General features: G+C 35.5%; 1 protein-coding gene across 2 annotated transcripts in view; it reads left to right on the forward strand.

Annotated features, from left to right (window-relative positions):
- Positions 1-217: 217 nt before the first annotated feature.
- The window catches only part of LOC131439641 (NAD kinase-like), a 101,572-nt gene continuing 75,541 nt past the window's right edge, over positions 218-26,248 (forward strand). The window contains exon 1 of one of the 2 annotated variants that reach the window (XM_058610907.1): positions 218-916. In XM_058610907.1, the coding sequence (XP_058466890.1) occupies positions 774-916 (143 nt within the window). In that variant the 5' untranslated portion in view covers positions 218-773. Of the gene's footprint in view, positions 917-23,264; positions 24,099-26,248 lie in introns of those variants that run through there. The other variant, XM_058610908.1, reaches the window with a different exon arrangement.

Consider the following 26,248-nt stretch of genomic DNA (forward strand, 5'->3'; position numbering starts at 1 on the left):
CAAGTACCGCAGTGCACGTTGCGTGTACAAGTCTACCACTGTTTAACTAGAGAAGTGAGCACTAGCAGCCGGTCTTATACGATAAAAAAAATCAGCATCAATGAGCAGATCGTGTAGCACACACAAAAAAAACGACAAGAATGAGAGTAAACATTGTGCTGAAAAGTTGAAAATTCTGCAGCCCAACCAGTCAGTCTGTTTCCGTCTGCCGTGATCGATGATAGGGCTTAAAAATCGGTGGAAGGTTAAGTCTACTTTTTTTCGTTCGTCAACGCGCTAGTCTGAACTAGTGGGCAACCACCGAAAACAGAAACGAGTTTTGGAGCCGGACGGTGTGCTTCAACCAGCTCAGGTAGGCTTCTGTTTGAGCTCAGTTGTCCTTCGGTTTGCTAATCGGTTTTTTTTCGGTAAACTGCATGCGATTGCGTGAAGCGCTAATCAAACGAATGTGTGGCGTTTTGTTCCTGCGGTGCTGTGATAAGATCGTGTCCATTCCGTATGCGTTAGAATGATCGTAGATAAAATAAGGGTTCCTGGATGACGTGTTTCTGCGATATTTTCGTGCATATGTTTAAGTAGAGTGAACTGAAAATAGACTCAAACAGTGGTGTCACAATTTAGAAAAGTTTCGTTTCGCTTTGCTTACGTGGGTGAGTGCGCGTGTGTTTTGATTTTCTGTGCTCCTCTTGACCTAGTGTAATACCCAAGCGGGATCGAACACCTGTAGCTTCTACTAGCGCCGCAACGGATTTTCGAACAAACAGGAAGTGAACATGAGGGAGGAAGATTTGATAATGGCCCGAGTGCTAGTAGCCCAGCAACAACAGCAAGGTTCTCTGGATTCACCGGGAGCTTCCCCGGCACCGTTGCGAAGGACTCTCGTCACCAATTTGCAGGAACGAGCAAAACAGTTCAGGTAAGTGAGATTCTGTTAAGATCTGATAGGAGTGAGTTCTTCACTCACTTCACATTGTAAAACAATAAATCATATCGTGAAGATAGTCGATTGAACAATAATAGTGTAGTGTTAGCTGCTTTAAACATATATTATTTCCTATGTTTGAATTTATTCGATTTCAATTAAAATTCCATGTAATGAACGCAAGGATACCGTAGTAAGCAAAGATACTAGAGAGACACATAAAAGCTTGGCTGATACCAGAAGCAACCATGCAGAACTACCCGGAACTCTACCTTCAAGGTTTAGAAGTTATATGATAGTGCTTGGATTGGAAAATTTTTATTGGCAGGTGACTTGAGCCAATTTCGATTGTTTATAGAGCTGTTTAATGGTACAGATTGGAAACTGATAGGCTATTTTTTGGCGCTTGATTTTAGAACTGTGACTTCATCATGCTCATTCAGTTTAATATTTTGATTATTTTTTTTTATCTAAACCGGAATATAAAGTTTTACATAAAAATGATGTTGGTTTTATTCGTGAGACTTAATCCTGCTCGCCGAAAATATAGGTACTCTCTTCAAACTTGACGCCTTGCTATACCAAATAATTTATGCTGTAACTGTCTTTCACTATATATAATGAATGTTTTGCTTGAATTTTCAGTAAGTCTAGTTTTAATAAGTAATATGAAAATAATGAAAACATAGATATCAATTTTATGGTATGAAGTAAGAATTCATTAGGGATTTCAAGCCGAAAATTATGTGTCCGGTTAAGTCCCACTGTTTTTACCCGGTTTAGCCCCGCAAAGACACTTCATTTTCGAGACGCGATAATAATTTTGTTTTCCGCATAAACGAAAGCGCTCAATAATTCCTAGATTCAGCACAAAAAGAACTTTTTAAAGTTCTAACCAAACCGTCGTTACGATGCACAGTGATGCCTCTCCATACAAAAGTTGGCACAAACCATAAATACGTCGATAAACGTCAGCTGGATGATTTTGTATTAATAATATACAGGGTGATTTTTTAAGAGCTTGAGAACTTTTTTAAACAATAAAACGCATAAAATTTGCAAAATCTCATCGGTTCTTTATTTTAAACGTTAGATTGGTACATGACATTTACTTTTTGAAGATAATTTCATTTAAATGTTGACCGCGGCTGCGTCTTAGGTGATCCATTCGGAAAATCCGCTTTTTTATCGACAAATTTTGTTCAGCGATGAGGTTCATTTCTGGTTGAATGGCTACGTAAATAAGCAAAATTGCCGCATTTGGAGTGAAGAGCAACCAGAAGCCGTTCAAGAACTGCCCATGCATCCCGAAAAATGCACTGTTTGGTGTGGTTTGAACGCTGGTGGAATCATTGGACCGTATTTTTTCAAAGATGCTGTTGGACGCAACGTTACAGTGAATGGCGATCGCTATCGTTCGATGCTAACAAACTTTTTGTTGCCAAAAATGGAAGAACTGAACTTGGTTGACATGTGGTTTCAACAAGATGGCGCTACATGCCACACAGCTCGCGATTCTATGGCCATTTTGAGGGAAAACTTCGGAGAACAATTCATCTCAAGAAATGGACCGGTAAGTTGGCCACCAAGATCATGCGATTTGACGCCTTTAGACTATTTTTTGTGGGGCTACGTCAAGTCTAAAGTCTACAGAAATAAGCCAGTAACTATTCCAGCTTTGGAAGACAACATTTCCGAAGAAATTCGGGCTATTCCGGCCGAAATGCTCGAAAAAGTTGCCCAAAATTGGACTTTCCGAATGGACCACCTAAGACGCAGCCGCGGTCAACATTTAAATGAAATTATCTTCAAAAAGTAAATGTCATGTACCAATCTAACGTTTAAAATAAAGAACCGATGAGATTTTGCAAATTTTATGCGTTTTATTGTTTAAAAAAGTTCTCAAGCTCTTAAAAAATCACCCTATATTTCAATCTTGATAATGTATGAAAAAATATTCGATTCACCTAAAAGTGACATGATGCACCATTCGCTACGGACCGGAAAATGACGACTTTTTTAATAAATTATCTTTTGTTTTTTTATTTATTTCGTGATTGATTAGGAGCTCTCACTAATGTTTCAAATAATGATTAAACCTGTGTGGAAAATGTATACACTGAGAAAAAAACTTTTTTCTTATATCTTGAAAACATCAGTTTGCTCTAGAAGGGCTTATCTTAATATTTTTATTTTCTGATATGTTGTAACATACAACTGATGTAGCTATGATTAAAGATGGGAGGGTAACAGTCAAAAAAGTGATTTTTTCTGTTTTTAACAAAAATATTAAGTTTTGGAAAATGCTCTGCATTTTGCATTTTTTAAGTTTTTCGACTTTATGAAAGAACACAAACACAAGTACAAAATAAAATTTGGTTGAATATTACCGCTTTACTAGTAATAGTGGATTTTTATAATGTTAAAGTATTTTATTAAACTATGTAAAATGAAAAATGACGAAAAAATGACGCTGAGCAAACATGCATAAAGTGATTTTCGTGGTTTAAATTTGGGAATTTTTTATATGGACTACAAGAAAGTTCCGGACAACAGAAAAAGTGCATGTGGTAGGATCAACTGGGCGCTATTTATTATGAGCTACTAAAATTAGGTGACACCATCACTGGTTCCATATACATATTACAATTGCTGCGTTTGGACAGAGCATTGCAAGAAAAGCGATCGTAATATGAAGGTCTTCATGGCATAGTATTTTTACTTCATGATAATGCTAGACTCAATGTTTCGAAAGCTGTTAAAGCTTTTTTGTAATCACTGTAATAATAAGTTCTGCCCCAGCCGCCATTTTTTATCAGACATTGTTCCATACGGTTGCCATTTGCTCCAATCCATGACGCGTAGCTTGTCAGGTCAGTTTCAAAAACTACGACACCACTAAGAATTGGATCGATTCATTTGTCGAATCTGAGGAAAAGGAATTCTTCAAACGTGGTTTTCTTTCGTTGTCTTACCAGAAAGATGACAGAAAGTGGAACATAATGATGGACTATACTTTGAAAAACGGTACTGCAATGATACTCTAACTAAAAATCATGAAACTTAGCAGAAAAAACGCTACTAACTACAAACGACAGTTTCTCTTTGTTTACATTTTCTTTCGCGATTTATCGAACTGATTTTATATTTGACGCTTTACTCTTCGATAAACTTTCAAAGTAAAACTACAAGCTTTTGATTTATATTGGTAACTTTAGAGAATTTGCAATAATGGCTCCGTAATAATCAAAAGAGAAAGTGAACAAAGAGAGGCTCTAATTTGCAGTTAGGCCCTTTTGTAGTGGGACTATCGAAATGAAAATAACCTTTAAAGTGCAGAGATGTGCAGGGTCGCATAGTGGTTTTTGAGAAGAAAAGAAAAAAATGCTATAAAATCAAATATTATTGAACAGTGGCAGCCCTTTCTTACCTATATAGAATTCTAATCGCAATACATCAACATTGCGCCATATATTTTGTATGGAACGATGAAAAGAAAGTTTACAATACCCTATCTTTGAAAGGATATGGAGAGATTATTTCTTATTCAAAAACTTTTATACTTTGAACTGTAATCCTTCATTTATCATAGAAAAAAATCAGTAAAAAACCACCTCCCTGCTATGGAAGATGGTTCTTGAAACCAACGTATTTTGCTTTGGTGGCGTTGTTGTCCACAATTGTTAGGTTAAACTACATTCATACTTCATTCCATTTTGATGCGCACAGAATATAGTTATAGAAATTCGGACCTATACTGAAAATCTCAAAATTCTCTCCAGAGCAGAGAAATCAAAAGTCGAAGAGTTTTTTTTTATCGTTGGGTAATATTTATTGTCTTGTATATGTTGTAAAAAAAGTGTTTAGTTGCACTTATATCGTAGAAAAAGAAGTGATATCCTATAAATCATCTCTGAAATCATCAGAGCCGCTCCAATACAGTTCCTGCTGTTTGTTTGTATTTTTAATAAGTATGAGTGAATCTAGGATTAAAGGAAACGAATATTAAGAATTAATGTTAGGGCCTAGATATTGCAAAAACACTTAAATTATCCTTTTCTTCCTTGCTACGAGAAGATTATTGTAACAGTAGTCATCTAATTAGTGTATTATTTTGGGTATTACTTGACTTTCAACTAGCGAATTGTGAACTCACTAAAGAAAAGTTCACTGCTGATTTTTTGCAAACGCGATTCTCTCTGAAAACTGCTCTCACATGTCTCAAAATCAGTAGTGAAAAGTTCACTAGCGAACATTTCTCTCGATGATGTCTAAGAAAAACGTTCGCACATTGAAGCTAATATTAATGAGATTTTAATTTCAAACAATACTTTACAAAAACTACAAACTTTTCGAAGCATTGAGACCCGTAACTAGAGCTAGGGAATAAAAGCTCTAGTTGTTCTCTGTGAATATTCTCTAACGATTAGCAAGCGTCTAATGTTAATATCGAATAAAACATACGTTTCATAAGGAATCGTTTTAGCAAAAACCACTAGTATCGAATCTTTGACCAAACGTTGTTGATTTCCAACTACATTTATTTCTGTCGGTCTGAAGTACCTCCCACAAATCCTTCGATTTGAAGCATTCTGTATTGTTTAGCCCGTAAATATTTGAATGGCGATTAACCATTTTTCCAACTCGCTTTTATCAAAAGGAAACCTAGCGAAATTTATGATATTATCACTAATTTTCCTCCAGAAACCATTGCTAGCAGAAATGATTTGCTGATAATCACCTGTGGCTGAAAACGCCATCTTTTGATTCAGGCTTCGAAAAATTTGCACAGCAACTGCATCCAAAAATTAATAAAGACTGTCCCAGAAAGTATGGACGCAACCAAAAACCGTTTCGCCATTTCGCAATGGTTCAGAATCTGTCAATTTTTATGGCTTCGTCCTGTTGTTTACACTCTTCTCTAACCACTTGTGCAGTTGTTTATTCATTAGTTTGTTTCGAAATGCGTGGAATTTCAGCAGAACAACGTCGAAAAATTGTGTACAAATGGTGCACAGAGCGCGGACTGTCACTGAGAAAGATAGCAAAAATGGAAGGAGTAAGTGAAAAAGTCGTGCGAAATGCAATCAGGAAGCTCGGTGAGGATAACACCTTTGAGGATAAACGATTCGAAAAAAAGGTCCTGCTAACCCTCAGTTGGATAAACGTATACTGAAGGCGTTCGAGCAAAAAGGAGCTTTCAGTTCGGGATGTGGCCAAAAAAGTGGGCACTTCGAAGTCAAATGTTCTTCGTGCTGAAGAACGTTTGAATCTTCGAACCTATAAGAAGCAGAAACAACCAAAACGTAGTCCGAAACAAAAAGCATCGATCAGGCCGAGAGTTCGAAAGCTGTACAATACGATTTTTGCTGGAAATTTGAACTGCATAATCATGGACGACGAAACCTACGTGAAACTCGATTACAAATCCTTGCCGGGACACAATATTATACGGTGCGAGAAGGGCAAGTGTTAAACCAGTCCGAGACATAGATTGAAGTCGAAAAATTTGGTAAGAAAGCTATGGTCTGGCAAGCAATTTGTAGCTGCGGTAAGATTTCGAAACCCTTCCTCACCACTGCTTCAATGAACAGCGAAATATATATCAAGGAATGCTTACAAAAACAACTTCTACCCATGATTCGAAGCAACAAGGATACTGTTGTATTCTGGCGAGATCTTGCTTCTTGCCATTACTCGAAATCAACGGTAGAAAAAAATAACGTACGCGGTTTAATATGAAATTTAAACCAAATATAATTTGATCTGACACCTGAACTGAATTGACTCAGCGTCATCCAGCTAACTGATATCTGTCTGTCATATAAACGTGCTTTCACCAAGTTAATTCATGGATCGTCATAATTGCTGGTTTTTAAGATATTGAAGCTGTCCGGTTTACCTCCGTGTTCGGACTATCCCTGGTCTCCCTTGCTAGATATGTTTACAAAATAAGTCATATTTTCTAATAATTTAACTACTAATAAAACTACTAATAATAATCCCTGAAAAATAAAAAAAATTAAAGTCGATTTACAAAAAAGCACCATTTTTTATTCTCATGAAAGTTTGTCCGATTATTATGTTCCACACCAGTCGTCCATATATTGCAACACGGAAAGAAATCCATCACTGCTGTCATTATAAAAAAACCATGAAACCAATCATTCCGCCTTCTCATAAAGTCATAATAACTGTTGACGATTCTATGATCAAAAGGATACCATATTTGAAAGAGCTTGGTCTGAAGACAATTTACCCAAAATGCATTAAAAAACATTCAAAATTCTTGAAACTTTTTTTTTGTACATTTAATATCTAAACATAACGCCTGAATTTATGTTGCAAAACCGTATCAAAAGCGCGCCTGAAGTTATACCCAAGTTTTTCTCGTCCTGCCTGATACTTTTAGCAACTGTCGGGCACCTAACGATAGGGGAGACCGGGGCTAGTTCGGACACGGGGTTAAACCGGACAGCTTAAATATTTTCTAAGCCAGTAATTGTTCCGATCCATGGATTAACTTTGTAAACGGGCTTTCATGTAACAGACAGGCGTCAGTTAGCTGGATGACGCTGAGTCAATTTAGTTTGACGCCAATCGTGTTCGTGTACATCCTCACTCGAATTTGATCTCTCTACGGACCTCCATAACAACGCATTGGAGAGAAATGTCATCAGATTATATTGCCAAGGTCTGGAAAAGCTTTAGGCGTCGCACAGTGGGGAAAAAACGATCAAAAACGCGACTTAGCTCAATAATTATATAAAAACCGAAGCAAATATTTTCAAAGTTAGTATTTCTTATGCAAATTTTTCCGTAGAATCGATTTATGATAGTTAGAAGATCCGCAAAATTCACTATTATGCCCGTTTTGCTCCAATTCCTCTTTTTTTCTGACTTTACTTTGAAAACTAACTGTGAAACTCAGGAAAATATTCAATTCGACCAATCGGAAGGTATTCCTGATATGCTCATAAGTTATATAAATGGATTGTTTTTAATAAGATTGACCACAAATAACTATATTCTGTTTTACCCCCAGTCATCTTCTTCCATGAATTTACAGAAAAAAAAGTTCTACTGATCGGTGTTTGGACCAATATTGGTTAAACAAGACAGTTCGATGTATCGCATATAACCTCAAATAATAATTAACAGATAGTCTCCATCGTTTTACCCCAATTTTCCCACAAATATAATTTTATGTTGAATTCAGATTTACAATCCCGAAGCAGATCCAATATGATCTACCAATATTGGTTCATATCACGTACAACACATCTGTAATCCAATCAAACACAATGGAAATGACAGTACTAGCCTGTTTAACCCGTTTTACCCCAATTTATTTCATAAGTCGTATTTCTGGTTAAACTTTCTTTCGCATACCGAAAGCAGGATGATTGCGGTTGATGAAAATCGATTGATATTACGAAGAAAGCCCTAAAATTAAGATTACAGATGGATTCAATGGCCGCATGAATCTTGTTGTACCGTTTTACCCCACTGTACGGGCATTTCCCACTGTACGGGGACACTGACAACGCTGAAAAACGATTGTACTTTTTCCAATAGCTGCTGTGGTTGTGTTAAATGCGCAGGTCACTTAATACATGCATTTTAGGAGCATTTACGCACCCATTCTACACCAGACGGCGCTTTTGGTGTCGCGGGTTGCTCAACTACAGTATCATTACACTGGGGAGTCTAGGTTTATTTTATTTATGCTGCGGGGAATCTAGATGTACTTTATTTACGACTTGTGTCATAGCGCACAAGTAGAAACCCTTGAATTGAAACAGAATTCGTGTCAATTTTGACTTAACAATATTGATAAAATAATAAGCAGTTTGAACAGTGAACCGTTTAGTATCACTTCATCTCCGGAAGCACTGGTAATTTCAGCAGCAATCATTATTCGATCAACTCAAATCAATCATGTTCGATTCCGACCGTACACGAACTAATCCGTAAATCTCGAGCGTAGGTTGCTTTGTTTGCTTTTTATCTGTCCGAAAGAGGGAGGAGTTGCGAATAAACTAATCATAGAAATCTAGTTCGCCTCGGTTTGTATCTAATCAATCTGACTACAAGCATCTGACCGTGCAAGCCAATATTCAGGATAATATAGCCGTACTAGCGTTCGTGTTGGTATCATTACTCTGTAGAAGTCAGGGTCAAAATGGGGTTTGAAGGATAATTAAGTTTTGGGTACTATAATATATTCAAGTGTGGTGCGATACGTAATGAGTTTATGCACAGATAACAGATACACGGGCCCGAACAAAATAACATCCTGGGTAAATTTAAAATTTTGCTAAACGTTGGGAACAAGAAACTCACTGTTGCCACCTACTCGTCTATTCATCGCGATATTTCAAAACCATTCACTACGTACTGGAATGATAAAGTTCTCCTGCATATTACAGAAATATTCCAAAGTTCTAGAAAAATTTGAGCACGATTTCCATAAGTGTTAAAGACAACTTTATTTTCATGTCATTTGAATCACATGTGAATTCGATCGAAATTAATAAATAATGAACTTGTCATTTTAACCAACAGCAAAACAATAATTTTGCGTGACGTAAATATATTTTTCGTGGAAAAATATTGAGAAATAAATCTTGGAAGAGGTATTTTTGAGAACGCTTCTTAAAAATCATGATTTGAGGTGTCCACTGTATTTCAGCGCAGACTAATCAGAAAAGAACAAATGAACGCGGCATAGTTAAAGAAGAAGTTTTTCTAGACCCCAACATTTCTGTTTGATTTTTTTTTTAATTTTTAAAATTTTTGGTGATTGTTCAAAGTGAAAGCTACGATTTTTCACGAAAATAATTCCATTTTGTAGCTGTTGAAGCTCCCCATAATAACAAACAACGAAAAGGAAAACGTTGAGGTCTGGTTTTTTATATGTAGAAAGTGTGTGCAAAATTTGAAAAAAGTTGGTGCAGTAATTTTTTTAATGACGATGGACACGGACTTTCAAAACCTGCTTTCGAGAAAAACGCGTTTAAAGTTTTTTGTCTAAAAAATCAATGGAAACGATTTATTATTCCAGGGAGACCCTAGAGTCTAACATTTTCGAAAGATCATATTTTTTATTTTATAATCTGTTACAGTGAAACATTTCAAGAATTGAAATTGTTCGCTCCCCTGGTTCAAGCGTTATTTAAATAATAACTCTCTGAAAGCAGGCCCGTACCCAGGATTTGGTTTCGGGAGGGGCCCAGAATGAAAAAAATAATGTTACTGAAGATTGCTTAGATAGATAAATTCCATTGCGCCATTTACTGGCGTTTTTAACAGACACCTTAAACTTTTACACTAAAACTATCATTATTAGATATTTATATAAAATTTGTGACTATGATCGAGAGAAAGTTATTATACTACATTTCCCAACGTTTAATGTCATGCCATTTCAATCCCACATGTTTAAGACCTTCTAAGGCTGTGAACCATTTCGCATTTTTTTTAACTTTTGGTTAAAATCTGACACTTGAGTGGTTATTTCGTGTCTAGTAGTTAAGTTTAATTAAAACTGCGGCCCATTTCAAAGTTTGACGGATGGAAAGTTATTTGGGTTTATTTTGCACTGGAAATAATTTTGACTAAAGAATTGATATTAGAATTTTCTTTGCAAGATTTTTTTCAGTGTCGGAAAATAACCATCGATCTGTCAAAAACAACCATGCTTTCGAGCAGATTTATTTTTGACAACATCAAAATAACCACTCGAGTGTCAGATTTCAACCAAAAGTTAAAATTAACCACGAAATGGTTCACAGCCTAAATATCCATTTCTAGAGCACAAAAATCCACAAGACTTGTGATGAATTTTGAGAAGTGGTCCGAGATAGATCCCTTACTTCGATTCGTGGAGAACGGAAAGCATCTTCTAAATTTGTAGGTTATATTGGTTGATGGCCATACAAACTTACTTTAGCTATACAGGTTTCGGTATCATGTTCCGGAAGTAGCGGTCTAAAATTCCAAAACGAAACTCGCATCGTTTTCTCAGAGATGACTTTTGGTTTGGGAATAGATAACAGTTCTAGTAGGCCAAATCAGGTGAACAAGATGGATGGGCAAGTAATTGGAGCACTAAATCGTTGATTTTAACTACGGTAGCGATGCTCATGTGCTGCATGTAAGGCTCTTTCACAGTGATTTCGGTCTTTAATCAATTTAGTACTCCAAAAGTATACTATGACAATCTCAGAAAACTGGCATCATGACCCATTGAGCCTCCCTTCCAGGCACTCGTGCCGAGACGACTTCAGTCCATTGTCGGGTAATCATTTATTTCTCTGTCGTATAATAATGGATCCAGCCAAACTTGTTCTCGAAGTGTACTTGCGCTCGTATTTTTAGTCCCAAATAAGTATGTGCGAGATCCAGCGACAGGATATCTTTCTAATTTGCAGAATCTTTTTTTTTTCAATTAAAGATGTTTTAACCATATGGAAGAGGCGAATCTTCGGGGTAGAAAAACTTTCTGATCCTATGTTCGGGGTTGGGAATCGAACCCAGGCGGGCTGCGTGAAAGACATCGACTTACCCATCACGCTATACACGTCCCCTTGCAGAACCTTGCTCAACCATGGTATGCTCGCGCACTTTTATATTCCAGTCATCCAGAATAATTAAGTGTCTTTTTATCATTGTCGTTTATTTTGCCCCGTATTTAATTTTCATTTTATTTAGTTTTGACACTGTTCGCTTCGAATCAAACATTTTTTTGCCTTTCTCATATAGAAAGGTTATGCAATCACTGTGAAAACCGACTTTTGAACCGAGGCCCGGAGGGCCGAGTGTCATATACCATTCGACTCAGTTCGTCGAATACGCAAAATGTCTGTGTGTGTAAGTGTGTGTGTATGTGTGTGTGTGTATGTATGTGTGTGTGTGTGTATGTGCGTATGTGTGTATATAACGTTTTTTTGCACTAACTTTTCTCGGAGATGGCTGAACCGATTTTCACAAACTTAGATTCAAATGAAAGGTCTTGTGGTCCCATACAAAATTCCTGAATATTATTTGGATCCGACTTCCGGTTCCGGAATTATGGGGTAAAATGTGCAAAAAAATGTGAAAATAAGTGCACTAACTTTTCTCAGAGATCCCAAGTAACAATTCGAATGCCTTATGGTTTTGATTATAATTTATAGGAGTTTTGTAATTGATTTTTCAATCACTACCTGTTTTATGCCAACTATAATAAGTGTCTCTTTTAACCAGCAATATCATAGTTTTCAAAGCTTCTATAAAACCCTTTACCTGCACTAAAAATAAAATAAAAATAAAACAATTTTCACTAGAATAAAACCATGCAAACACTCTTAATATTGCTTTCAAACATTTTCTTTAAAACATTATTGCCAGTTAAATTCTTTCATAAATCTAGTTTTGTGTGTGTGCGTGTTCATTCTATGACAATTTCACTCAGAGTAAATTTGAGGGTTCTAAAGTACATTTATGACACATTAGTTGTAGGCTATTTGATTTATTGCTTCTTAGGTTAAGTGTAATTTGCATTTAAAGGAATTTCATGGCCGCCATTATGATGTTCTATATCGTAGCATTTATTGACATCAAATAAACTTCGAAATGCTAAAACGAGGAAATATGTTGGACTTTCATGATTCATTTTCAGATCGTATGCACAAGTTTTATCGCCACAGAATAGTTTTATACAAAAATGACGATGAATCACAAAAAATAATTTTCATAAATCATGGAGACTTTCGCAAATACCGCATTTATTTCAAGGCGATTAGTTATAATTCTTATTTTTATCCAAACATTCACGATAAAAATAAAAGCGCATAAAGTTTTTACGTTCGGAAAAGGTCTCAAACTCGTGATTAAAATATAATATATTCTTACTGATTGCATTCAAAGTAGACATGACACACATAGTCAAGAAAAATATCATCAAAACGACAGTTAATTCATAGCGGAATTCATTCCATCCAAAGAAATTTAATGTTGATCGTAAAGCTGGTTTCAAAATTTTCTTGAATTTGGAGTTTTAAAGCAGGTTTATGCTGATTCTTCATTTTGATTTATAAACCTTATGAAGAGTGGTCCACTTTGCAGAAACATGCTCTTATAGAGGTTTTCAGTAGGTTTTCGTGGAGTTTAAAGTTTTATTGCAAGATTTATTATGTAGCATTGAAGACAGCTACAAGTATTTAATAATATTAAAAATGTTACTTGGGATGGCTGATCCGATTTTCACAAACTTAGATTCAAATGAAAGGTCTTGAGGTCCCATACAAAATTCCTGAATATTATTTGGATCCGACTTCCGGTTCAAGAGTTATGGGGTAAAATGTGCAAAAAAAGAAAATATGTGTTTTAACTTTTCTCATAGATGGCGCGACCGATTTTCACAAATTTAGGTTCAAATGAAAGGTCCTGTGGTCCCATGCGTTATTCCTGAATTTCATGCGGATCCGACTTCCGGATCCGGAAATATAGGGTAAAGTGTGTTAAAAATTGTACAGCATCACTGAAAATGGGGAAAAACCTTAAAAAAATTTCTAAATCGACCTCAAATCTTTTCCAATTTGATGGTTTTTATCAGTAGACGGTCAAACAAACCGATTTCGGTTATTCTTTTAAGAATCGAAGAAAAATTTTTTTTTTGCCTTTCTAATATAGAAAGGTTATGCAATCACTGTGAAAACCGACGTTTGAACCGAGGCCCGGAGGGCCGAGTGTCATATATCATTCGACTCAGTTCGTCGAGTACGCAAAATGTCTGTGTGTGTGTATGTGCGTATTTGTGTATGTAACGTTTTTTGCACTAACTTTATGGGGTAAAATGCGCAAAAAAATTAAAATATTTGTTCTAACTTTTCTCATAGATGGCGCGACCGATTTTCACAAACTTAGGTTTAAATGAAAGGTCCTGTGGTCCCATACGTAATTTCTGAATTTCATCCGGATCCGACTTCCGGATCCGGAAATATAGGGTAAAGTGTGTTAAAAATTTTATACCATCACTGAAAAGAGCGAAAAACCGTAAAAAGTTTTCTAAATCAACCTCAAATCTTTTCCAATTGATAGTTTTTATCAGTAGACGGTCAAACAAATCTATTTCGATTATTCTTTTAAGAATCGAAGAAAAATAATTTTGAAGAATACCACAGTATTATATATGACAGTATGATTGATATGAGAAAGGCATCATTACATCACTAGGTGGATTAAAACAGGTTTTTATTTCTGTTTCTGATTTCGGGAGGGGCCAGGGCCCCTCGGGCCCCCCCTCTGGGTACGTGCCTGTCTGAAAGACAAGGAACTTCAACGTGTAGTAACATCTGAGACATAATTATTAATTCTCAAAGTTATCGCCATGGAGTTCAGTTATCGAAAATCTTAATATTCATACCCTGAAGAAACGGCTATCAGGTTAGCTTTTTGTCGGACGGTCGAGTCAGAGTTGGTGTTTATTGCCGGGAAGTAAGATTAGAGTAATCTCTTGGTGGCTACTGCTCCGTATTTCAAGCAGAAATCATTACGTTTCTAATAGGTTCTCCAACGAGGTATCTATGATGAACAAATTTAGGCTGCTTTAAAAGCACTTATAATACTTGCAGTAGTAATAGCTTGTCGAACTCAAATCGAAGAGCATAGCTTATCGAATTCTGTAAACCTCTTATGGTCATTATGATGGTACTGGAAAAGAAGCCAAGCCTTGGTATTACATTCCTTCTGAGGAGTTTGGCATTCTGTTTCAACAGACTTCACAACCGATTCATAGAATCATCGCATGACTAGTGATACGATCCTACTGACACAAAGAATCCTTCCAGGCCGGGGCGCGAACATACGACGCCTGGCTTGTAAGATCAGTGTTCTGTGCATTGAACCGCCAATCCGGTCTGGAGAAGGAAGGGTTGGCCAATTGACTAGAATTGAAGCGGTAACTAATTTTGTTGGCTCTCAAAAACCTTACAAAAGCAAGATTCTTTCTTGGACAGTGTCAGAATATGCCAAATATTGATGAAATATGGAATGATGTGCTCTTAAAATATCATTTGTGTGCGATCTGACTCCGAACATATCTTATAACCTATAATAATTTTTTTCCAACAAAATTGCAAAATTCTAGTAACGGAAGAATTTTTGAGTTCTTTTTAATTTTAGTATCTTCTCTATGATTTAATTGTGCTGCGGTGAATTCTCCTATGTTCGTACCTAGTGCTTCTGTTCTTACCCATCAAAATTTGATAAGAAGGTAAGACAAAACACAAATCTCTGAAATACGTGGGGAATGCGTTAGTATTACGTTGTCACGTTTTAAAGTAGGGCACAATTATCAAAAATTCTGCTGTTTCACATACATCTTAATTTTTAAAACGAACCTCGAATCATTTGAAAAAACTGAGAATACTCTGCTCATTATTACACCTTTTATGGTCCTTATTATAAATCTCATCTCAATTAAAAGTTTCATTATTCTATGCATACCATTATTGTATTAGATGTTTTCGACTATTAAGAGTTTACTACCCTCCTAAAATGAGCAGTTTTGGTCTATAGGAGTGTAGGGACAAGTTTGGGAATCACTGCACTAATGAGCTGAGAGTCATGAAATTTTTACAGATGGCATCTGAAGGATTGATCGCTAGAGAGATTTTTAATTAATCACGCCATCTGTCCGTCAGGCCGGGGACTTATTGACCAAGGTGTTATCACCAAAGGTTTTCGGGGTTCCGATCAGAAGTTGGGTCTTTTCTAGCAACAGGAAAAGACAAAAAGCTTGATTAACCTAAGTTTTAAATCAACATTGACTGGTTTTAAGTTGACCAGAGCTATTGTCCAATTTTGAAAGTATCTTCAATTTGTTTGGGTCCACTAAAGAAATTGGTAAGCTCGCTGTACTGTTAAAATTAATATCAACTATTTAGACTGTTATAGCCCTAACAGAAGAATGAATTGAAGTGCATTTTTTGCATATATGTTATTCCGTTTATTCACAGTTAGTGGTGCTACATGCTTTGATATAAATCCGCTTGGATTTTGTTGCTCTGAATTATAATTAAGATAAAACCTTCTAGGGTTGGTATAACTAAGCTATTCCTTTGCTTCTAAGTGTTGAAACTGTCAGCACTGGTTAATAAATTTAATAGGGTTAGTCATTAAACATGGATTTTGTCGAGTTCAAGGCTGTGGTATGGAGTTGTTATCTAATGATCTGAACGAGCTATATTGTTGTTCTGTTTATCTTAATGAACGAAATTCGACAACGTTATTTATTCCATGGGGGAAGATTTTACTATCGTATATTTTGTTCGTGAACAAAGATGAGAAAAAACAGTGCCATTCATCAGTGAACGAGTTTGAATGCTTTTGGATTAATTAAACCCATTAAGTCCATCATCCGTTCCGGCAAATAAGATTTCCAACAGGTGTTTCTTCCCGGATACCAACGTTACGTGGTATTGAAAAATTGCGATTGTTGTCAGACCTCAGATTAAGACATCGCCCAGAAGCCACTCGCTGGAAATTCCTTTCTTAATGTCAAGGTCAACAAAGCATACAAACTTTCGTTGTCTCGTGATAGCGGAACGTCAGCAGTTTCGTATCTAGGGAATGGTGTGTGATTCAATTGTTTCAGAAGAAGATAAAAAAATTGTTTTTTCATATGGTTTGACTGTTCTTTTCCACTCTTTTGAAAAATAGAAAACCTATTGCAAAAGTTGAGTTTGTGGCAAAACCTGCTCCATAACTAGGTTAAAGCCGGGTATAAATAAACGATATATAAAAAAATTCTTCTTATTGGTTTGCTCAACATCTTTGGTATTTTATGCTTCTCGACTTGTTTCGATAGTTTGTACCACGCTTTCTTCGAATCCAGTTCCTTTTTCAACAATATGTTACGATCAGATAAAACTCCGGCATGTACAAAAGAACATTTTCTTAAGCTACAGGAATTATACTGTTATACTGTATAAGATTGGTACTAAAATCTTATACTACTCAATCTTAATGACTGGATGTAAATTCTGGATCAAAGCACGACAAAAGTGTAACTTAAAGAATGGTGAAATACAATTCCAGAGGCATTCAGCTCAGTAAATTTACCTATTGATGGTGCCAAAATCAATGAAGAACAGACTCACTTGTCCCTTCTACAGATCGCCTGCTATACAAGTTTATTTTCTTCTACATATCAAGCTTTCCGCCTGTACATTGGAACAGTACAACAACTTGAAACAATGGCATATCCCAAATTATATGGCTTGCGTTTGAAAAAGAACGTACTAATTTCATGGATAACATAAGTGTTGAAGTAACTTTTATAAACTACTCAAATCAATCTAGAAAATATCGCATCTACCTCAATTTGTGTCAAAAATTTGCTTGATTAAGAAAACGACTATTTGAGAGTCAAGGGAAAGGCATTATCACATCACCAGGTAGATTAAGAACCGGTGTTTTCTTCACCATGATGACAATATGCAACAAAAAACAATACAAAATAGTTTAGGGAATCAAGTTTCATCACAAGATATTCGGCAAAGTTACCACTTTTTGAGAATCAAATCAAAATTATTATTAACCTTTTTCTCATTTTTGTTCCTATATCGTATCTAAATACACGGAACTTACTCCTAATACTACTTATAGGTTCTTAGCAGTATAAATTTGAGTAGAATTTGCGTGACTGTGTGGCTTGTTATGGTGGTGAGTCAAATGGAGACGCTCGGAAACATTTCGAGTGCTCACATCGAAAATCGGGAGCTGTATAATGAGAGAGTTCTCTCTTCATGAGAGCCCAATACCTCTCGATAGGTCGCAACTCCGGGCAGTTAGGTGGTTTTGCCTCTTTCGGTACAATATGGACTCCATTCGCTCTATACCATTCTAAAACAACTTTGGCATAGTGGCACGATACCAAATAAGGCCAAAATAGCGAGGGACCGTCATGACTGCGTAGGAATGGAAACAATCGCTTCTTTGGACATTCTTCACGGTATTTTTGTTTATCGTTCCGGCTTGTTTGACCACAGCTAACCATATTGCCTACCAAAGCAAATATTTTTTGAGAAATTTAGCCTTTTTCAAAGACATCATAATAACATGATATACAGCTCTCACATTTCACGAATCATTGGCAACAAGATTATTTGCGAGCATGGCGCCCTCATGTGAGTCCGCATAAAATCTCGTACATACAAGTAGTTGAGAGAAATGTCAAATTCTTGTGCACCAATATAGCAGCACTGCGCACCTATACAATTGACATGATATGTTCAATGTGATGCCATGCGATGGCGTTGCTGAACTGAAGATTAATTTCACTCCAAGCTGACAGGGTCTGCCTTTTTTTTGCATCCTAAAATACTTCTCTACGCCGTTCCGTTGCATGGCAGTTTCAAAAAACATTCCGGAAAGCTGTTTAAGGCCTTCCAACACTAAGTTTCATCGTCCAATAGTAAACTTTGTGAATTATTCGCAATACAACTTGTGAACTCGAATTTTAGCCGTCAAAGTCGGTTTTTCGTTAGGGTTCGATACAGTTTTCATCTTGAACGACTTCATACCATGCCGGCGCTTGACAGTATGCACGAAAATTAAAGACACTTTGATTTTTCTAGCCACAGTACGTATCAAAACTGGTCTCTTCTGCAATAATTGCTTCACCTTCGCGTCCTTCTGGTGGTTTCTGAGATCCATTTTGTTCCGCTCTCAACCTTACTGGCTGTTGTCAAACGTGTATTTGAGCATACCAAGCTTATTTGCAAATTTCCACACTGACAGGTCCGGACACAATCACAAAAATTAACACGTTCTCAATTATCGCGAAGTGCCAGCGGTTTCCGACATCGTACATAACATCTGGGACTGTCTTAGGTTTACTTTGCCGTTGTCTATGGAATTATTCAACAATTCAATATGATATCTCCGATATCCGCTAAACCATGCGGACTTTCAATCCTCATCCTCCCCATTCATTTCAGCTCAGATTGTTTGCCGACGATCTTGGATACGTTTTTGTCTAGTCTCTTTCAAAGTTGTATCGAAATACGCTACCATTTATGCCTTGGTCGGGGCTCAAAAAGCTTCATTGGGTGTTGTCTAGCGGGCAATTTAGAGGATTAATTTCCTCGAGTACAAGTTCGATTTAGTTGGCTACCGGTACCGGTACCACATTGCAAAATACACTGATACCAAATCCCACCAAAAATTGGTGGGAGTGTTACCAGATCATGAGCATAATCTGTTATCGCGGCGGTTCCTACCAAATGGATTTACAAGCATTCCACACTCATAAATTGCTTACCAAAGCATAATAACTTGTCGCCATCATCAAACTACACTGAGATCTTTTTTACGTGATTTTTATACCGTTTTTTTACACGGATTTTCGAAGTTGCGCGGTTTTTTACACGGATTTCCGAAGTAACGCGGTTTTCTCTCCGGACTTTTTTACAAAATATATATATTTTTAGATTACAACGTGAATCAGACGTTTCATGGATTTCTAAGACATTTGACTTCAAACAAAAATTTCGATTTCGGAAATCTAAAAAAAATTTTAAGTCCCAAAGTCGATTTTCTTCAAAACAATTTTTTCAGATTCACCAGAACACCAGATTACGCGGATTTCCGAAGCTACGCAGTTTTTTTTCACGCGGATTTCTGAGGTTACGCGGTTTTATTGCGCGTTTTTTTACGAAGTACGCATCCCCCATGTAAAAGGAGACTTTGTATATGAGCATTAATTCAAATTAAGATTTGTGAAAATCGGCTCAAGCGTCGAAGAGAAATCGAAGTGAGTTCTATTTCTGGAGTTTTTTTTCACAACTTTCGGTGCTTCCGGAACATGAAAAGAGGGGACTAGTAGTGCCGAATTAGGTTTTTATGTCCACAAACTAACTTACCACGCTTTAGTTCCGGAACCAGTAGTCGGTTTCGGATAGAATGTTCTACATTTTTTTGGAAACTACAAGACCTTTCATTTGAAACTTAATTTGTGAAAATCAGTTGAACCGTTTCAGAGAAAATTGAGTGTGCACTGTTTCCCAAATTTTCACATATTACTATATAACTCCGGAACCGGAGGTTAGATCCAAAAGAAATCAAATAACAGGCTATGGGACCATAGTACCTTTTATTTGAACCTTAGTTTGTGAAAATCTATCCAGCCATCTCTGAGAAAAGTGAGTGCATATTATTGTTACATACACACATACACACACACAGAGAGAGAGAGAGAGAGAGAGGGAGAGATATTTGCTCAGACATAAGACATAATTCTATTTAAATTATTACCAAATTTTGATCTTTCGCCACTGCCACTGCCCAATGCCAACTATAAGACAACACACGATATTTTTAGGACCAGTTTTCAATTATTTCGACGTGGAAAATTTGGGTTGGGGGGGGGGGGGGGTGCTGGTGGTCGTTTTTGTTACCTTTCTTTTTAAATTTAAAATTTGTACAGATTCATAAAAAGTGAGAAGTTAAAAAATAGACTTTCCTCTCTGAGTATCTATTAGTATTTGATTGCAGTGATTCTTTAAAAGTTTATTAATCAACAGACAAATCACATGTAAATATGGAAATCTTTTATTAAGATATTTGATGATGAACACTGACAAACATGTATATTAAAATTTTAAACCAATTTGAACTAATTTCCTCGTTGAATATTCTAGTGAGTGCGGCAATGACTTTCAGAGATATGAATAATTATCTTTTAACATCTTTTTATTATTAGTTTATTTTATTAGTGAAAACAGATAGAGCAGATATAGACTTTTTATGCAAAGCAATACATATTTTCTATGAAAATATCTGGCACACACACACACACACACTTAATAGCGTTATATTGACATATAGCGGAAAGAAACCAGTGCTACTAGATATGTCACAATGGTTATTTCGTTAGTATTTAACACGCTCTTTCTGGTCATTTTCGAAGCCGAAACAGTTTTATTGAAATATAAATATCAATGATATAATTAAAATAATGTCACGGATACCAAAAAATACTTGTTGATGATAATTTGAAGAAAAAAAAACAATTTTTGTTTTGTAACATTATGAGATAATTTGGCAACTTTGCGAAACCGAATGAGAGCGCAATCAAGTGAACTAAGTGAAAAACTTTCATCTCATATTCTTGAAAACTTTCATTGCTTGTCGGGTAATTTTTGAAGTTTTTAATCGTTAATTAAACAAGTAGCAAGTGAACATTACCAATTATGAAGTCATCCTGCATTCAATAGTAGTGTAATTGTGCGAAAAAGTGTTCATGTTGTGAGACGAATCGATTAGTATATATTCAGAAGCAAGACGAACTGTAAATCTTGAGACGAAAATGTGTCCTAAATTGAAAAGTGAGTTTATTTTTAATGAAAAAAACGATCACCGAAAAATTTTAAACCATTTCTTCCAATGGTGAAGTGTGACAATAGCTTGAATAATCATTTTAAAACATTCCAAAGTTTGGTTCAGGTACGCTGTAAGATATTATTCATGTTCAAAGTAATTATGTGAAGTGATGAGATGGAAATAGGAGCTCAGATGAAATAGGGAGCCGTTACCCTACAAGTTAGCTCCTCTTATCATGACTGTAGCGAGGGATCTTAACGTGTGTAATAGATATCAACCCCATTTTTTATACAAAATAGACAAATACAAGAATAATTTAAGGGGCGGGTATTGTCCAAAACTTTTAAAAATAATTTTTTTTCTTTGTATTTTCTTATAGTAAAGCATTTCAAGAATATCCTGTGAAATTTTCAAGCCTTTCGGAACAAAACTCAGCAAGTTATGGGCCTTCATCTTTGTTCATCTCATACTGCGAAGAAGTAAGAGCTCGGCACATAGGCCCAAGATTTCTGCTTCGATTGACTTAATAACTTGACAAAATATTTTTGAAATGTTTCATCATAACAAATTATAAAAGAAATGATATGATTTTTTGAAAATGTTAGACCCTATGGGCTCTCTTGAGCAATAAAATGTATCCATTGATTTTATGGACAAAAAACTTTAAACGAAAAGTCCGTGTCCATCGTCATTCAAAAACTACTGCACCAATTTTTTTCAAATTTTGCACACATTTTCTACATATAAAAAACCAGACCTCAACGTTTTATTTTTCGTTGTTTGTTACTTTGGGGAGGTTTTACAGCTACAAAGCGGCGGATTTTTTCGTGAAAAATCGTAGTTTTCACTTTGAACAACCACAAAAAATACAAAAAATTAAAAAAAAATCAAACAGTAAAGCTGGGGTAAAATAAATTATATATATATATATATATATATATATATATATATATATATATATATATATATATATATATATATATATATATATACATATATATATATATATATATATATATATATATATATATATATATATATATATATATATATATATATATATATATATATATATATATATATATATATATATATATATATATATATATATATATATATATATATATAATAAATGACAATGAATTAAAGTTTATTTGAAAAAAACATGCATTTTTACAGCCGGTGTAGTGATGTCAATATTAATAATAATAATAATAATAATAATAATAATAATAATTATAAGCTTACTACATGTTTTATGATGCTGTTTAGCTTGATTTACATATGCAGAAGTAACAGAAACGCAGGTTCGTTTCTTTTGTTAAATTTCGTTTAATTGATTTAATCGAAATAGAGCATGAGAAAGTAAGTATAGGTATAACTACGTTCAAAACTGTTCCAATTTGTAGGTCATATTGGTTGCTGGCAAACGAACCAACTTCGGTTATTCCGGTCATCTGAATCCGGTTTGGGAAGAATTAGAAATGGTGATTAAAAACTGCAAATCACCAAACTTTCTTCAAGATGGCCAACTCGATTTTCACAAACTTATAGGTTCATATTAAAAGTCTTGCAGTTTCATGCGGAATTCCTAAATTTGTTGTGGATACTACTTCCGGTTCCGGAGCTAAAGGGTAAACAGGCATCATTGCACCACTAGGTGGATTAAAACAGGTTTATGGTATAAATATCAAAACGAGCTACAATTTTAATATAATTCTGATATGATTTTCTGATCGGGCAGGCAGGGTAATCAACCACCCAGTCCATCATATAGACTGGGTGAAAGCATCAAAGTAAACACAACTCACGGCTGAAAGAAGGAAAACAAAACATGCGCTTGCGCAGTATGAACTCTTGCTTCCACGACTCTTTTGACTGGCTGTGAACTGACACAAATTCGGAGTTGTTTTCTTCATTTTCTCACCAAACGCTGAATTACTTTATGTGTAGGTATGTTTGCCTGTCAAATGAAAGTCAGTGTCACCAAACGGGATTGGATTGCTGCCGTGAGGTGTGTACTACTAGTTTGTACCGTTTGCTGTACAGGAATGTAATTTTTCATTGCATTGGATAAAGTCGCAGCTTCCGCGTGTTTCAAGTAGTAACGTGTGTGCAATTTGTTCATTAATAATAAGTGACATCGCGATCAAAAGATTTTCCCAGTATGTAGAGAACTAATGTTCGATTGTTGTAGGTGGTTTCACCGAACATTTGTCGATTCATTGTTGTGTTCTGTGCTCGGAAAAGTGTTATCTTCATACGTAGAAACATCCGTCGATTTGGCAAGTTGCATTTTTCTGCCAAAGGCACCGATGGTGGTAGATAGTGTGCATCTCTGACAGTGCGGTTCATTCAATCGACATCTCGCGAACAACGCTACAGTGTCACTTTTCGATTAGGTGTGTGTGTGTGTGTGGTATTTTCGCTCAACTGGGATCTAAATTTGCAATGATAGTAAAAATAGGTGAATCGCAGATATAATAGCGACCTTCGTAAACATTGTGAATGAAATTAACAACACCTTACAGTCACGTTGGACTTACTGCTTCAGTTTACAGCTTAACAAAGTTTTTGCTCAATTATAGTGCAATGGTTTGTTGTTTATTATTATGTCTATTCAGTGTAGTATAAACAGTGAGTTCTGAGAGAATCTTTCAATTTGTAATTGTTTATCAACTGACATCGGATTGGTTTCACGTTTTCTAAGTTCGACGTTCAAAATGGCACAAGTTAACGGTGATCTAGGACCATCTACGCCATCTGGCTGCTTATCAACCAGCAAGGAAGATTTGCACGAATGGTAAGTTTGAACGAAATGTAGCCTGCCTACCTAAATGGTAAACATAACACATAACCACCTCGTCTGGAGAAGAGCTGTCATAAGCCAATAGGATTGTAGTTGTGCGTTTTGTTTTCGTCCATCCATGCTGTACACTTCAACCGTTTCGTATTTATTTGCCGCATACATGGGGAGGGAACACGGAAAGTCATTATTTTGAGAAATTCATGATGTCATGCGTCACTGTGTCCAATTTTCTACAGATTCTATTTCCGGTATTTTTAGATACAGGTTGATATATAGAGTGTTGAAAAATAAGTGTTCCTAAAATTTATTTGGATATACGTTTACTTTCTTAGATACGAAAGGAATACTGCCGTGTGTCCAGTTGTATTTCATATCTAAATAACCCGAATGAGGAAATAGCCGCTATGAGGTTTCCAAGATTGGCATGAGTAAATTCGAGGGCACTATGAGTGTATTTATTACTTTTTATGGATAGAGCTGTATTGTGTTGTTGAAATGATTATTTTTCATCAGAAAATTTAAGCTGAAAATTCCAAAAATTATTGCATGTGTAACAATTCTACTTTATAACTTCTGTTACAATTCTACTTGATAACTCATACTTATCACACTAACAACTAATTTTGAGTATAGAAAAAGCTTGAGGGAAAGTTGAAGAGAAGATTTTTTTATGAATTTTCTTTAACACCACTTTTCTACTATATCACTTTTAAGCCAACTGCACTCAATCACTGAAAATGTTTCGTATTTCTATGTGTCGGATTTGCACGATACGTTTTGTGCGATGATTTGTTAAATTAATGCGGTTGAAATTTTGCGTGTCTTATTTTGGTACAGAATTTCACCTTAATGCTCTACTCATTCATACCAAACATTTTAGAAAACTTTAATTTTGAGTCATTTGTGAAATTTTATCCTTAATTGATGAACATATTTCGATGGTATGGAGAAAATTTGGATTTGTTAATTCCTGGTCCCTTAAAAATGCTAAAATGTAAGCTAATTTTTTAGTTGAATCCACCAATTAAACGTTCTGTCATTTCTTAGCAAAGACACACTCCACTAGTTGAAATAGCATAATAAAATGCTATTCTGATCCAATATGCATGGTTGAATTCAACAGAAGTTGTTCATAAATGGAGCTATATTTTTGATGATTTAAATTGATAATTTAGCAATAATATTTGTTGATTTTAATATTAGTTTTAATGATCACACCTAATTGGAAGTGTTGAATGTATCAAAAGTCGTTATTGATTCCAACGAAAATTGTTCTTGAATTGAACTTGTATTGCCAGTTAATTTGAGCAATAATCATTCTTCGGTTTAGTACTATTTCTGCTTATATTTACCAAACTCAACTAAGAATCTCAACTACCACTTTTGATAATTCGTGTAATTGTGTTTGCCCGGGATGGCGGTTTAATACATAATGCACTGGTCTTACAAGCCAGTTGTCGTATGTTCGAGCCCCGATCTGGAAGGATTCTTAGTGTCAGTAGGATCGTAGTACTAACCATGCAATTATCATGTACGCTACGAATCGGCTGCGAAGTCTGTTGAAAAGGAAAGGTCAAATTCCCCGAAAAGGAATTTAATGCCGAGACTTTGCTTTGTGCCTTAGTTCAACTAGTGTAAGAAATGTACGAAATCTAACTTAATCGATCAATATCTTGTTGTGAATACGACTTACTTTACTATGCGTAGCCTTTCAAAAAATTTTACTGTACAAGAATGGGTAGAACCTAATCGTAAATATCTCTTGTTGTACTTAACCCTTAACCTAATATAATTAATATAGCTTTTTCTCCTTGCTATCAAAAATATAATCAGCAATTTAGTATAAAATTTTCAGTAGTTTGAAATAATCACATATGACTCAAAATTAGTTTTCTCAAATGTTTGGTACTAACGGCTATCAAATAGAAATACTCATGACGCCTGTTTGGTGTTTCTCGTGCTCGGACGACGGTTTTGATGCAGTGAGCAACATTGCACTTTTGGTAACAGTAAATAAATTATTTAAAGAAATTTTCGACATTTTTTTCCATGGAAATTATTGTTATTCGTACCGTGCGTACTTCTGCAGGCGAATAATTTTTTACTCTCTATTGCCCTGTCTGCTTAATTTTTGTGTTAGAATA

This window comes from Malaya genurostris, chromosome 3 (genome assembly GCF_030247185.1).
Source record: "Malaya genurostris strain Urasoe2022 chromosome 3, Malgen_1.1, whole genome shotgun sequence".
NCBI lineage: Eukaryota > Metazoa > Arthropoda > Insecta > Diptera > Culicidae > Malaya > Malaya genurostris.